Genomic DNA, 16,339 nt, shown 5'->3' on the forward strand with positions numbered 1-16,339 from the left:
CATCCTGGCTAACACGGTGAAACCCCGTCTCTATTAAAAAAAAACAAAAAACAAAAAATTAGCCGGGCGAGGTGGTAGGCGCCTGTAGTCCCAGCAACTCGGGAGGCTGAGGCAGGAGAATGGCGTAAACCCGGGAGGCGGAGCTTGCAGTGAGCTGAGATCCGGCCACAGCACTCCAGCCTGGGCGGCAGAGCAAGACGCTGTCTCAAAAAAAAAAAAAAAGAACTGCCTGTCTCCCAACACTATTTCTACAGGAAACTCTCAATGAATTCTTGAGGAACTCATGCCTTTATTCTGTATTCCAAGTCACTCTAGATAAGAGCTGCTAAACGTCAGCATTTTGCCAGTATGAGAGGTGGAGTGACCAATAATCCCATTTTTTTCCCAGACATTTCTGATGAAGCAAACAACAAATGCAATCATATAAGAAAATGGTTTTATTCCTAATTTTTAGTTCCCATACAGTTTACAAATACACTTTTACTCTGATAATACAGCTTTGCAACTAGCAAAGCAGTTGCGCTAACACCCATAAATATAGGTGGGGAGACAATTAACATCCACTAATGTTTCTCTACATAAACTATTCTTTTAATGTCATTTTTTAAAAAACAGTTGCAAATAGACTACATAATATACGTGGGCAAAAAGGCAATTAAGTGAATCTCTTGAAACACTAAATGTATAATAAACAGCATATTATCAACATTTACATGATTCACATCAAAATGATGACATCCTAAAATGTATTCCTTTTAAAGGATAGATTTATCAATAAAATATTACATATCTTTTAATACTCTGGTACAATACTTCATATACTGCAGGAAAATTAATTGTAGGTCTAGTCATCAGCTTAATCAGGGATCCTTTTCCCATTAGCTTTTATTAATAAAAGAATCACAATTAGGTCATAAATAAACAGGCAAATTATTAATTACATGATTTGAGGCTTAGGATGAAAACTTGTCAAAATTAGTTTGATATACAGCAAAGTTATACAACACACTAAAACCAACTGTTCAATAGTTTTTGCCTTGTGTGAACTGCCCATAGTGAAAAAGGAACAAATTTTTAGTGACGAAAGATACAATAAACTATATTTTGGAACTTTTCAAGAGGAAGAAGGAAGAAAGATTTCAACAAAATTAAGGGCAAATACAGATCCTAACAAAGGCATCCTGACATCAGGGAGGCCATGTGCTTGCTATATGTAAAACTTGATTCCTCCAACAACACACAGAGAACGAAAACTGCACTGGCTTTGTAGTTATGTCTACAGTCTAAGTTTCCCTTACGGACACTAAGCTACGACAAAACACTTCACAATTGCAAACCTTTCCACAGTCCCCTCAATTAAAAATAACTCAAGATGTTATTAGTTCTTAAAATCCCCAATAAAATAACCTCTAAAAATAATCTTGACCATTTTCCTGGCTGTTTCCCCGAAGCAACTGGGCTCTTTAAAGAATGCACACACACCAAGAAAGTCCTACCCACGTCTTCTCCTCCCCATTTAGCTACATTTGAAAAGACCTTGGTTTCAGTGGGAGAGATGACCGTAAGTTTCAGAAGGGCCACACACTACACATGAAGCGCCTTTTAGGTTTTTTTTTTTTTAAAAAAAAGACTGTGAAATTTGGCTTTTTTTTTTAAACCCCAATACCATGTGCCAGATAACTCTTTCACCCCAAAATATAAAATCCTATGCTTATGATTTTAAAATCCTCAGTGAGCTATGGAATATTGTGCATATTTAATACCTACCAGCAACCTAGAAGTAGATGGTATCCATGTGTCTGTCACACCGACTTTCCAAATAACCTCATTCACCCATTACTGACTGCTCTGGCCCTGGGCTCTCTGACTTCCTCAGAAACCACCTCTTTGGAACTTTCATTTCCACAACTTTTTTTTAAACCTGTACCTCGAGCTTTCTCCATCATCCCAGCCTCTCGACCTCATTCCATCTCATGTAAAGTAAACTCGTCTGAGAACCTGCAATCACCTTTTACCAAACACATCATAAGCCTTAGCAACCTAGGGACTATGATCACCCTGGTCTTGGCCTAAGTTCACATAAGAACATGACAGTCTGCTGACTTCGTGGAGGGAAATCTAAATGAAATCAATCTCTTATAACAAAGCAAGCTAGCCAAGATCAGGTATTTCCATTCTGAGTATAAAAGCAACTGGTCTTAAGCAACAGGCAGAGATGTTAATGTGGAAGATACATTGTACAATCAAACTCTTGTGTGCTGGTGAAAGACTTTACCCCCAAAGTTGAGTCAAGACAAAACCAAAGCAAAATGGAGAATGAGTCAATGCAAAAATGCAACAAAAAGAACAGGATTCAAGCGTCTTGCTGCAAATACTGAACTGGAATCTTTTTCTGTACAAGTTTGACTAGAAAACAGCAGTCACCTTTCCCTAATAAGGGAATCCCTTCAGGCCACACCTGTGTTCTGAAGCAATTCAAAATTCAGTGAATATTGGGGGGCGGGGGTGGGGGCTGATATATATTTTGTCAGTGAGAATGGCAGCCAAACTACCTCAGAGTCTCAAAAGACTGAGAGACCTCAGAAAGGAACTACTACCAGGGCTGGATCTAGGCCTTCCTTTTAGGAGCCAAAGTCAGAAGAATCCAAGGAGACCATAACTTCATGGCAAAGATGCCATAGCATTATTACCGTCACAAAAGTCAACCAATGATATTTTCATTGAAATATCCACACTGAATGATGATTCAACATATGAGGCAAAGAGGGATGTCTTTGGAGAAGGCACTTAAGGTAGAACATTAGCAAATCTTACTGGTTGGCTAAAACAAAAATGAGCTCGTTCAGCCTGGCTGGAGGCCTGTTAGGGCTGTTCCTTCTTAGTGTGGCCTGACTAAAAACCAGTGGCATTAAGAAAGAGTCACATTTCCCAAGTCTGGGGATGCCCAGTGGGGTGGTGCAGCTTTCAAAAGCCCTGTGTCTCTAAACACATCCATCCTCACAAGATCAGTTTTCCCAAGTGCTGGTTCCAAAAATAGGTTCAGGGCTGGCAGAAATCATTCAGGAAGCTTCCTGAAGGCCCTCTCTTCATTTCTCAGTCTCACTTTCAGCTTCTCCCAGTTACTATAAGCAGCTTCGGCTTCCCAAGGTCACTAGCAACTTCTACTTTTGCTAATATCCTTGGTTTTCCATTTGTGACCCTCTATTAGACTAGTGGCCCCCCAATTAACTGCACCTCTACTTCACACCCTTTTCTTGAATCTGAGCTGGGCTTGTGACTTGTTTAGTAAGTAGAGGGCATACCCCAGCTCTCTTCTGATTAGAAAAAAATCATCATCATCATCATCATCAACAGAGGGAAGTAGAAGGGACGCTGCGACAATTCTGGACTTAAGCCTTCAGAAGGCCTGGTCACTTCTGCTTTTGAGCTCTTGGGAGCTCTGAGCTGCATGTGAGAGGTCTAGCTACCCTGCCAGCCAGGCCACTGAAAGAGACTACACGGAGAAGGAAAGACTCAGGACTGCAGGCAGGCAGAGAGAGAAGCCCAGCCATCCCAGTCTCTCTGCTGACCTGCTGACCACATGAGTGGCCACCTGCAGGCTGGCAGAAGAACAGCCCAGCTGAGCCCAGCTCAGATTGAACAACAGTTGGGGGTGGGGCTTTTTAAGCCACTAAAGTTTTGGGTAACTTTGTCAGCAACATTTGACAACCAAAAACACTGGTCATTCATAGATGCCTTTTTTCTAAGTACAAGACAATTACTCAAATGCAAAGAAAATATGGCAAACGTTTTTCCACCACAGCCTTCTCAGTCAACAGCCAAACTATAATTGGTCAACGGCTGAAAAAAAAAAAAAAAAAGCCACATCTCTTATCTTAATTCATAAATATCCATGATTCTTTTTCTATGGCGCTTTAATGCCAATACAAAGGTAGACCAGTCAGCTTCTGACCGTCTCAGGCACTGGCTTAATTCTCATTTAGCCAAAAACAGAAGCCATCAAAATGAATTATCCACTACTGGATACATGACGGTAAATGCAATTGTTCTCCTTTTCTAGGATGTTGTTACTTAATTTTCCCAAATCATTTCTTCTTATCATCCCCCACAATGAGGAAAAATAAAAATTAAACTGCTTAAGGTTATAAAAAGGGAAAAAAAAAGCCTATTACTAGAATTTGAATCCCATAATCTGCAAAATACAGCACACAATTTAACTGCTTCCTCAATTTAAAACAAATTCTATCAAATATAATGTTGTCTACATTGTAGAGATGATTTCTTCTTATCTGAGGAAATGAGTAATTGGGAAGCAGGTATTGTGGAGTTAAAATACAGTGGTCTTCAAATGGTTTCAAATTTTGCTTATCAAAAGGTAGTCAACCACAATGCAAGCCTTCCAAATCCAAATTCTGTCTTCACATAAACTTTCTTGCATCTGTTCTTGATATTTTTAGGGAGAGGGTGAAAGTCCACATCTGGGGAAGAAATAAGTTATAGAGTTTTTAAAGAACATATATCTAAAAGCTTAACAAAGCATTAGGTGATTTTAAGGTAGACTTAAAGCTTTTAACTACACTACCCATTGAAGTGGAATTTCGACATGAAATACTGACACTGAGTTTCTACCTTTTTTTTTTTTTTTTTTTTTTTTGAGATGGAGTTTCACTCTTGTGGCCCAGGTTGGAGTGCAATGGCGCGATCTTGGCTCACTACAACCTCCGCCTCTCCTGCTTCAGCCTCCCGAGTAGCTGGGATTACAGGCATGTGCCACCATGACTGTAGAGATGGGCTGGTCTCTACTATTTTAGTTGGTCAGGCTGGTCTCAAACTCCTGACCTCAGGTGATCCACCCACCTCAGCCTCCCCAAATGCTGGGATTACAGGCGTTAGCCACCATGCCCAGATAAGTTTCTAATTTATCATTAAAACATGCATCACATATTTGGCTCACACTTAAAAAAGGTAATTGACAGGGAGGCGATGTATGGCAGAGATGAATTTCCAGCAGCAGAGCTGGAAGGGATGTAGGTGACCTAGTCGGAGGCCAGGTGGTCTAGCACCCCATGCCACACAGCTGGTCAGAGGCTGACTGAAATGAGAACTCAGGCTTCCTGACTTCCAACCACCCAGTGCCGAGTCCCAGTGATTCCCAGATCCCTACAGATCATCCCCCAGCATAGCCTGGGTTAACCAACTCTAATAAAAATTGCAGGAACAGTGATACCTGCACTCTACCACCAGTATCAGCCATTTCCCTGGAATAAGTGCTAGCCTTGCCTCATGCAGAATTAATTCTGTATTTGATTTTAATGTTTAATGAACTCTAAACTAAAACTATCTTGGAAAAAGAAGTACAGGGAGAGGAAAAAGGAGCCTGGTTTGTAAAACTCAATTATGGTACACTTTGCTAAAACATTCCCAAATTGCTTGCCTGCTTAAAAATACTGCCAATTATATAAACAATTAACCAATAGAGCGCTTGCATTTAAATACCTATTTCTGTGCTGAAGTTTTGGCAGGTTTTCTCATCTGAAACTTTTCTGCTGTTGCATCAGGCCCACGTTTTCATAGACTCTAGCACTGTCTTCTCTCATTCTGGAGAGAAAAGAAAAAGAAAGACATTTACAAAAATGTAGACCATGCTGTTTAAGCTTACATGATATTTACAAAACACATACTACATTCTTTGGGCACCAGATACGGTACAGACACAGTTCCTGTGCCTAGGACCTGATACTCCCAGGGAGAGAAGACATAGCCATACAGCAATATAATTACAGAGGCAGAAGTGAAATAAGGTGGGGCGCGGTGGCTCACACCTATAGTCCCAGAACTTTGGGAGGCCAAGGCAGGTGGATCAAGAGGTCAGGAGTTCGAAACCAGCCTGGCCAATATGGTGAAACCCCGTCTCTACTAAAAATACAAAAATTATCCAGGTGTCGTGGTGCACACCTGTAGTCCCAGCTGCTTGGGAGGCTGAGGCAGAAGAATCTCTTGAACTTGGGAGGTGGAGGTTGCAGTGAGCCAAGATCGTGCCACTGCACTCCAGCCTGGGCGACAGAGTGAGACTCCACCTCAAAAAAACAACAGAAGTATAATAAAAGCCTCGAGTCCTGATGTTCCCTGGTGTCTGGCAGAAAGCAGGTTGTTTTAAGGAGGGCTGTAGGATGAGGCGTTTGAATCACACTGTGAAGAAAGGTTGGAAACACACACATAGAACGAAATCCTATTAATTTCCAGTAGAGGGATCTGAACAGGCAAAAGCTCCAAGAAGGGAAAATACAGGAGCAGGCAGACAGTGATGAGAGATCTATTTAGCCCCAGCTCAGGTTATGTGAAGGGCAATGGGTGGTTTAGGGGCTAGGACGGAGGACCAAAGCATCAAGATCCTAGACTCCTTTCTGCTGAGCAGGGAGGTGACATCAGAGCAGTCCAGGTGAGTGAGGAACCCAGCAGCTGTGGGTGCCAGGCTGAGAGGGGCCAGTGTATCCTGGATCTGAACCCTACAAGGGGGATGACGGGAACGAAAGGCAGACAGGCTGTCTGTCACAGGCATGCCACTGGTACTGAGGGAATCATGACAGCTGATTCAGTCATGCCAACAGGAGGGAAAAGTTTTCTGGCAAGGACTCAGAACCCTGGCATTCCAGTTCCATTGAAAATTATTGCAGAGAGCAATTTAAAATATCAATTTTCCCAGGCAGTCCACTGGGAAAGAAAAGAAAAAAGGCAGAAAAAACTGGCAACTTGAAGGAGAAAATACCTCTGCTGTATAATTTCATTTCAATGTTAAATAGAAAGCAAATGTTAATACAAACCTCATATATGCCACCTAAAACATTTATATAGAATATTAAAATCTGCAGGGGCTTAAAAATCCACATCGGAAGCAAACAGAGAGAAGATTCTTAGGGAAAAATAAAAGGTAAATGTTATACTAACAAGTGACTTTTGAGTATATAGAAAAATAATAACTTACAACTGCTATTCATATAATCAATTTAGCAAATGCTTTCCTACTGTGTTTTAAACAAGGAGTCAGGAAGGCTTTTCTGCGAAGGACCTGAGAGTCAGTGTTTTAGGCTCTATGTGCCATACGTGGTCTCTGTCATATATTATTCTTCGGGCTTTGTTTTGTTATTGGGTCTCTGTTTTGTGTTGTTTCATTTTACAACCCTTTAAAACCATTCACAGACTATACTGTAACAGGCCATGGCCCAGATCTGGCCTTGTGAGCTGTAGTTTGCTGACCCCTGGTTTAAACATCCAAAGTAGATTTCTGTTGACTAGTGGCAAATGAGCGGATCATGGCTGGGCTGACACATTAGTGGCCAATTTATTTACTTTTATTTTGCAAAGAGCCTTAACACATCGTTAAGACATATGACCTTCCTTTGTAACAATCCCCAGCCCACCAAAAGAAAAAGTAGATTCTTCTTGGTGAACCCACTTGATATACTTAAAATCCCATAGAATCCTAGCTAGCATAGCAATTAGCCTTCAGTTTAGGAATTTTTTTTTTTTTTTTAGACAGAGGTTCACTCTATAGCCCAAGCTGGAGTGCAGCATGATCTCGGCTCACTGCAACTGCAACATCCGTTTCCTGGGTTCAAGCGATTCTCCTGCCTCGGTCTCCCGAGTAGCTGGGATTACAGACATGTGCCACCATGCCCACCTAATTTTTGTAATTTCAGTAGAGACAGGCTTTCACCATGTTGGCCAGGCTGGTCTCAAACTCCTGGCTTCAAAGTGATCCACCCACCTCGGCCTCCCAAAGCGCTGGGATTACAGGCGTAAACCACCGTACCTGGCCAGCTTAGGAAAATTAAGACATGGTTGAGATAGCATTAACACAATCCATAGATATCACCAGTCAGAGACACACTAACAGTGGGGCAACAGGAACGTGCACCAGTGAAAGGCATGTGCTACAAACTTGTGTTTTTTTGTTGTTTTTGTTTTTTAAACCTTTTTAAACCGCCATGACCAGGTAAAAAGAATTTCCTTCAGCACTACTTACTCTGCACAGGGTGGCGTTGGAGTACAAGGCGGGAGGGGGCTCTGATCTCCACTCGTCTGGTCCGCTAGAGAATACTTAATATTTGTATATTCGTGCCCTTTCCTCTTGCTTTTCTGAAATTTGGAAGAGTGCACATGTGAGGGACAATGGATATTTTAAGGGGATAAAAAAGCAAAAAAGGTATTTTGCCCAAAAAAAGAAAAAAGAGAGAGAAAGAAAAAAAATTGATAGACAGGTTGAGAATACTGATACATTGACTAAACTGTTAGGGGATTCACCTTCTCAAGGTAAATATACAGTAGGAGTGAAAAGTACTTTTGAACCACAGACTTTGAAAGCACAGAGTCACACATTAACAATTTACTGTACCGAACCAAATGTCCCTGTTTCTAAGAGAGAATTCACACTTTCTTTGCCACATTAGCATCTAATCATTTCATAGTTCATGTGAAACACATTTCATGGTTTTTCAGGTAAACAGCTGGGAAAGGAACTCCAAAAATAAAATCACCCCAACTAGAAATGGCACACAAGAACGAAAGATGGTAGCACTCTTATCAGAAACAATAACACACTTCATTGTATCTCCCCTTGCCCCTGGAAAAGACTCTGGCACCTTTTTTGTTTGTTTGGAGACAGAGTCTTGCTCTGTTGTTCAGGCTAGAGTGCAGTGGCATGACCTCCGCTCACCGCAACCTCTGCCTCTAGGGTTCAAGCCATTTTCATGCCTCAGCCTCCTGAGTAGCTGGGATTACAGTTGCCCACCACCATGCCCGGCTAACTTTTTATATTTTAGTAGAGATAGGGCTTTACCATGTTAGACAGGCTGGTCTTGAACTCCTGAGCTCAGATGATCCACCTGCCTCAGCCTCCCAAAGTGCTAGGATTACAGGCATGAGCCACCACACCCGACCCACCTTTAAAACTTCATTTTTGGTTCTGATGATACCCTGGGGGGAAAAAGGCAAAGAAAACCGGCAGTCATGCAGTCTCATCTCAGATGTGGAGTGAACTATATTTGGTAGGACATCTAGTTAGATGGTTTATCACCCTTTTCTACTCCTATAGGCACCTGGAAACAGCCAACTCTGGAAATCTAATCCATCAGATGAGCATCATTATCTAATGTTGACTTCACTATAGGATTGCCCTTAGGGTAGCCGTATCAAATACTAATGTACAAGCATACAAGCCAGGCCTGGTGGCACAGGCCTGTAGTCCCAGCTACTCAAGAGGCTGAGGCAGGAGCACTGCTTGAGCCTAGGAATTGAAAGCTGCAGTAAGCTATCATCGCACCATTGCACTCCAGCCTGGGCAACAGAGCGAGACCCATCTCTAAAAAATAAAAAATAGGGCTGGGCACAGTGGCTTATGCCTGTAATCCCAGCACTTTGGGAGGCCAAAGCAGAAGGATCACTTGAGGTCAAGAGTTCGAGACCAGCCTGGTCAACATGGCAAAACCCTGTCTCTACTAAAAATACAAAAATTAGCTGGGTGTGGTGGCACACACCTATAATTCCAGCTACTCAGGAGGCTGAGGCATGAGAATCACTTGAACCTGGGAGGCGGAGGTTGCAGTGAGCCAAGATCAGGCCACTGCACTGCAGCCTGGGTGACGGAGTGAGATTGTCTCAAAAAATAAAAATAAAAAATAATTTTTTGCCTAATACTATTTGCCTCTGTTAAAGTAGCCAAACCAATTTATTAACTGATAAAGCAGTCAGTAAGAACTTATAGTGCAGGGAAGAAGTTGCAAAACAGACATCCAAAGCAAAAATGTTTTGTTTGGTTTATATACTATTTTGATTTTTTGAACAGCCATTTTCTTAAAACAAAGACTTGCAAATAACCATTTCTGAATAGCAGTCGTAAATGTTTAGCACTGAAAAATCTTTGCTTATATAAGAAACAATCCTTAGAAAGATAAAATATAATTCAAAATTAAATATTAAATGGATGAATTGGCAAGAACTTTTGCTTGGTTTTTTTGTTGTTGTTGTTTTTGAGATGGTCTCGCTCTGTCACCCAGGCTGGAGTGCGGTGGTGTGATCTGGGCTCACCGTAGCCTCTGCCTCTCGGGTTCAAGCAATTCTCTGCCTCAGCCTCTCAAGTAGCTGGGATTACAGGTGTGCACCACAACACCTGGCTTATTTTTGTATTTTTTGGAGAGATGGAGTTTCATCATGTTGGCCAGGCTGGTCTCAAATTCCTGGCCTCAAGTGATCTGCCTGCCTCGGCCTCCCAAAGTGCTGGGGTTACAGGCATGAGCCACCACACATGGCCCTTTTTTTTTTTTTTTTTTTTTAAGAGACAGGGTCTCACTCTGTCACCCAGGCTAGAGCACAGTGGTCCAATCATAGCTCACTGCAGCCTCAAACTCCTGGGCTCAAGCAATCCTCCCACCTCAGCCTCCCAATAGCTGGTACTACAGGAACATGCCACACTCAGCCAAATCTTTTTTTTACTTTTTGTGGAGAGGGGGTCTCATTATGTTGCCCAGACTGGTCTCAAACTCTTGGCCTCGAGTGATATTTCTGCCTCAGCCTCCCAAAGTGCTGGGTTTATAGGCATGAGCCACCATGCCCAGCCAGCAGAGATCATTATTTTAAAACTTACCTGCCAGGCACTGTGGCTCATACGTGTAATCCCAGCACTTTGAGAGGCCAAGGCAGGTGATCACTTGAGGTCAGGAGTTCAAGGCAAGCCTGGCCAACATGGTGACACCCCATCTCTACTAAAAATACAAAACTTAGCCGGGGGGGTGGCACACGCCTCTAGGGGCTGAAGCACCGGAATCACTGGAACCTGGGAGATGGAGATTGCAGTGAGCCAAGATACCACTGCACTCCAGCCTGGGTGACAGAGTGAGACTCCATCTCAAAAAATAATACTAAAATATTTTTTTAAAAAAATAAAACGTATCCTGAGGTTTAAAAATCTCAACTCACTTTTTAAAATAAAAATTTTAAATCTATAATAAGTAGGAACTGAAGAGTAAAACTGCTTTTTTACTCAATTTTTTTAAAAAGTAATTTTTAAAAACATATGACATGAGATCTACCCTCTTAACAAACTGTTAGATGTGCAGTATTGTTAACTATATACCCACTGCTGTATAGAAGATCTCTGAAGTTTTTTGTCTTATATTACTGAAACTCTATATCCATTTAACAGTTAATCCCTATTTCCCCCTCCCTACTCAATACTTCCTTGAAAATAGAAATCAGTATTTCTATTAATACATAAAGTGATTACAACAGAATTTTCTAGTGTGGAATAATTCGTATAAATGAAACAGGAATTACTTCAATGACTCAAAGGAATCCAAGGAAAAGCATTAAAATGTTGGAACTTGGGCCAGGCATGGTGGCTCATGCCTGTAATCCCAGCACTTTGGGAGGCCGAGGTGGGCGGATCATGAGGTCAGGAGATCGAGACCATCCAGGCTAATACGGTGAAACCCCATCTGTACTGAAAATACACAAAATTAGCCGGGCGCATGGTGGCATGTGCCTGTAGTCCCAGCTACTTGGAGGCTGAGGCAGAAGAATCCCTTGAACCTGGAAGACAGAGCTTGTAAGCTGAGATTACGCCACTGCACTCCAGCCTGGGCAACAGAGCAAGACTCTGTCTCAAAAAAAAAAAAGAAAAAAAAAAGGTTGGAACTTTTTAGCTTCTGTAGAAGACCAAGAAATAAAACTGACTCACAAATCAGATGGGCTCGTCTCAGTACTGTGACAGCCCAGGCTGTGTGATAGATCAAGAGAAATTCTCAGGGAATAGGGATTGTTTTGTTTTGATTTGTGTTTGCGGAGTAGAGGGTAATGTGTTTCTGAGGCCTAGAAAATCATCTGAAATTCATCTATCTCCACCCAAATTCAATGTCACAGCACAGTAACCAAGCCTTCTGCAATGTTCATAATAAATCCTATGGCCTTGCCAATTGACACACAACCAAGATTGAGAGAAGGGATCGATCACAAGACTCCAAAATCATCTGGTATTAAGTATCTTTCCATGTGAAGTAACTGATTACACTCATAAACCTTAAATTACAAAAAAATCAAAGGCCAACAGCAGGAAGAGAGGGTAAAATGAAAACACTTGCCTTGGTTACAGAGCAGCCTAGACTACTTGTCCAGTGCACTCTGGGTTCACATTTGAAGACTACAAACACCATGATTCCTTCCACTATCCCATCATGAAATCTTGCTGGTTTTACTTTGCTCTGTGCTCACTGTCAGTCCCACCCACTCTGACCAAACCATGATGGGTTCTCACGTGCAGCACTGCAGCAGCTCCCCACTGGCCCCTGCAGCTGCTCAAGCCTGGAGCCCACCCATTCTTCACCCTCAAGCCAGAGTCCTCTTTCAAAATGAGGGTCTCTCTTTTTTTTTTTTTTTTTTTTTGAGACGAAGTCTCACTCTGTCACCCAGGCTGGAGTGCAGTGGCGCAATCTCAGCTTGCTGCAAACTCTGCCTCCTGGGTTCAAGTGATTCTCATGCCTCAGCCTCCCAAGTAGCTGGGACCACAGGCATGAGCCACCATGCCCAGCTAATTTTTGTAATTTTGGTAGAGACAGGGTTTCACCATGTTGCCCAGGCTAGTCTCAAACTCTTGGTCTCAAGCGATCCACCCGCTTTAGCCTCCCAAAGTACTGGGATTACAGGCGTGAGTCACCACACCCGGCCTAAAATGAGGATCTTTTTATGCCATTCCCTTGCTTCAGACTCCTCAATGACTTCCATTTCCCTCCAAATAAAGTCTAAAATCTGTAATACGCCTATAAGCCCCACCTCTCCCTCCAAACTAAAAAATCTGGTCTCAGCTTACTTTTCTAATCCCCCCATCACACTCCACATTGTACCCCAACTCCTTCTACTCCAACCATGCTGGATTTATTTCCATTTCAGGAACACGACTACTTAAATATTCCCAGTGCCTGACACAGTACAACCTACTTTAATTAATGCAGGAATGAATGAACAAGTATGAAAAACCAAGGAAATGAAGGGAGCTGTGTGAAGAAACAATAGGGCACATGGGGGCACAGTCTCATGTTAATTCAAATTTTACATCTGGTAAAACTTCAGTTCCACGAGGCAGCAACAATGGCTATCTTCTTCATTGTTACAACCTCAGCATCTAATCAATGTCTGCAACAGAAAAGGCACTCAAGTATTTCTCAAAGGAATGACAGACACCAAACAAAAAGAAAGTGTTTAATGAAATACAAGCAGCCAAATATCAAGTGCCACACAAGGCCAGTTTAAATATTGCTCGTTTAATGTTGCAACAACTGAAATTCAGCCTGTGCAACCCCATTTCTATTCTAGCTCTGCTATCATGGATTTTTTTTTTTTTTTTTGAGAGAGAGTCTTGCTCTGTCGCCCAGGCTGGAGTGCAATGGCACAATCTCAGCTCACTGCAACCTCTGCCTCCCAGGTTCAAGTGATTCTCATGCCTCAGCCTCCACAGTATCTGGGATTACAGGCATATGCCACCACGCCTGACGAATTTTTGTAATTTTGTAGAGATGGATTTCACCATGTTGGCCAGGCTGGTCTCGAACTCCTGACCTCAGGTGATCTGCCCACCTCAGCCTCCCAAAATGCCAGGATGATAGGCCTGACCCATTACGGAATTTTTAAAAGTAATTTCTGTCCTGCAGTATGATTCACTCAGAGAGAACACTGTTCAGATCTCTGCATGCTGAAGCATAGAGATGCTCCCCGTGTGGTGTGTATTTCCTTCAAAGAAGAAGTGCCTAGTTGGCAAATACAATTCTCACCGGGGAATAGGTTAGTAATTCTGAAACCACTTTACACCTATTCCAGGGTTGAACAAATGAGTAGATAGGTTGGTGACAATGAGACTGGGGTTTTTCCCTGTTAGAGAAAGAAGTCACAAATAGGCAAGAGGAAGGCAAGAATGAGCCCTGCAGCAATGGATTAGAGTCTGAGACATCAGTATGAACTCATGTTTAGCTTAATATATATACAGATGGCCAGATACAGAAAACAATGATAGATACATGTGAATCCATGGATTCATATACAGCCATATGTTTTCTAGCTCTATCTGCTGAGAGGGCCTAGAAGCAGCAATGAGCATACCCAACACCCAGACTGGTTTCTAAACCCCAGAGTCTAAAGTAAAAGGAACCAGGGCTCCATAGAAATGGGTGATTCTAGGGCTGTGGCAGGGAACAATGTAAGAAGAGCCTGGAACATCTTTTGTAATGCCAAAGTAGAGAAGTACTCAGAAACAAGAGGGTGGGGACATGTCAAAAGACACAGCAGCCAATCTGAAGAATCTCCCAGTGACCAAAGCTGTAACAATTTGAGCAAGAAAAATAGATTATAACTCAAAGTATAAAATAAATATACATGCGTCTCTATCAATATAAATAATGGAATAAACAAATGGAGAAAAGGAACAAATCTTCTTACAAAGGGACTCTAAATAAGGTATGTAGAAACCAGTCAGTCCAGTTTCAATTAAGCTCCACGAGATGGAGCTTGATTTCCTTTCTCTTGAGTATGGTCTGAACTAAATAACTTTCTTCCAAAGAATTGAACAGGGAAAGGGGAAAAGAGTACAGGCAGTCCCCCACTTCATGATGGTTTGCCTTACGGGTTTTTTTTTGACTTTATGATGGTGCAAAAGCAATACAACCCTTCTGTTTTTCATTCTGAGTATAGTACTCAACATATTACATGAGATATGCAACACTTTATTACAAAATAGGCTTTCCATGAGATGATTTTGCCCAACTGTAGGCTAATGTGTCCTGAGTACGTTTAAGGCAGGCTAGGCTAAGCTGTGATGTTTAGTAGGTTAGGTGCATTAAATGCATTTTTGACTTACGATATTTTCAATTTATGATGGGCTTATCAGGCTGTAACCCCATCGTAAGTTAAGGAGGATTTGTAATTATACAGTGAGAAAAATCTGGCAGATACGAACTAAACCAACAGACAAGTTCAAGATCACCAGGCCATGTTGATAACATTTACCTCCAAGTGATGAGAACACTTAACAATATACCTCTGTGGTATTCTTCCCAAAACTCCATTACTCAAGTCTAATCATGAGAAAACATAAGATTAAACACAAGTTGAGGGATATCCTACAAGATATGTGACCAGTACTCTTAAAAATCGTCAAGGTCGCCAGGCATGGTGGCTCACACCTGTAATCCCAGCACTTTGGGAGGCCAAGGCGGGTGGATCACAATGTCAGGAGATCGAGACCATCCTGACTAACATGGTGAAACCCCACCTCTACTAAAAATACAAAAAATTAGCCAGACGTGGTGGCGGGCGCCTATAGTCCCAGCTACTCAGGAGGCTGAGGCAGGAGAACGGCATGAACCCAGGAGGCAGAGCTTGCAGTGAGCTGAGATCATGTCACTGCACTCCAGCCTGGGCAACAGAGTGATACTCCGTCTCAAATAAAAAAGAAAAAGAAAAAGAAATCATCAAGGTCATGAAAAACAAGGAAAGCCTAAGAAGCTGTCACGGATTGGAGAAGACTACAGAGACAAGTGTGACCAAACTCAATGTGTGATCGTGAATTGCATCCTGGAATGGAAAAAGGATATTCACTGGAAAACTGGCAAAATCCAATTAAACTCTAGAGTTTAGTTAATAGAAATGTATTGATGTTAATGCTTTAGTTTTGATAAATGTATCATGGTTAGGTAAAATGTTAACTTCAGGGGAAACTGGATGAAAGGTATAAGGAACTCACTCTACTATACAGAGATATGTATAATGCTCCTCAACTTTATGGGGATACATCCCAATAAACTCATCATAAGTTGAAAATATCACTAGTCAAAAATGCATTTAAGGTATCTAACCTACCAAACACCACAGCTTAACCTAGCCTACTTTAAACGTGCTCAGAAAACTTACATTAGCCCATAGGTTGGCGATATCATCTCACAATACCTATTTTAAAATAAAGTGTTGAATGAAAAGTGAAAAACAGAATGGTTGTATTGCTCTCAAACCATCATAAAATCAAAAATCATAAGTCAAACCATCTTAAGTCAGGGACTGTCTGTACACATGTGTGAGGTTTTACAGAGAGGGAACTCAAACAGAGCAGTAATTGATCAGCTAATTAGCAATTCAAAGAACATTGCACCAGTACAAACAAGCAGACCCAGTGCCCAGATCTTGGTTTCAAACTACTACTCTGCACGAAAAGGAATCAGGTTCCTTTGAAAAATGGCTGGGAAAGGAGAAGATGAGCCTAGACCATCTTCTAAAGTCTAAAGAAGTGCTTGAAAATGGAAACAGATCA

The 16,339-nt window shown here is 41.8% G+C and overlaps 1 protein-coding gene across 4 annotated transcripts in view; it reads right to left on the minus strand.

Moving 5' to 3' along the window:
• Positions 1-421: 421 nt before the first annotated feature.
• Positions 422-16,339, minus strand: part of PTPN11 (protein tyrosine phosphatase non-receptor type 11) — a 102,809-nt gene continuing 86,891 nt past the window's right edge. For 3 of the 4 annotated variants that reach the window (XM_033220522.1, XM_033220525.1, XM_033220523.1), the window contains exons 14-16: positions 8,024-8,136; positions 5,497-5,598; positions 422-4,478 (exon numbers count right to left, since the gene is read on the minus strand). In XM_033220522.1, coding sequence (XP_033076413.1) covers positions 5,529-5,598; positions 8,024-8,136 — 183 coding nt within the window. In that variant the 3' untranslated portion in view covers positions 422-4,478; positions 5,497-5,528. The remainder of the gene's footprint in view (positions 4,479-5,496; positions 5,599-8,023; positions 8,137-16,339) is intronic. The other variant, XM_033220524.1, reaches the window with a different exon arrangement.

This window comes from Trachypithecus francoisi, unplaced genomic scaffold, assembly GCF_009764315.1.
Source record: "Trachypithecus francoisi isolate TF-2019V2 unplaced genomic scaffold, Tfra_2.0 Lachesis_group11, whole genome shotgun sequence".
Taxonomy (NCBI): domain Eukaryota; kingdom Metazoa; phylum Chordata; class Mammalia; order Primates; family Cercopithecidae; genus Trachypithecus; species Trachypithecus francoisi.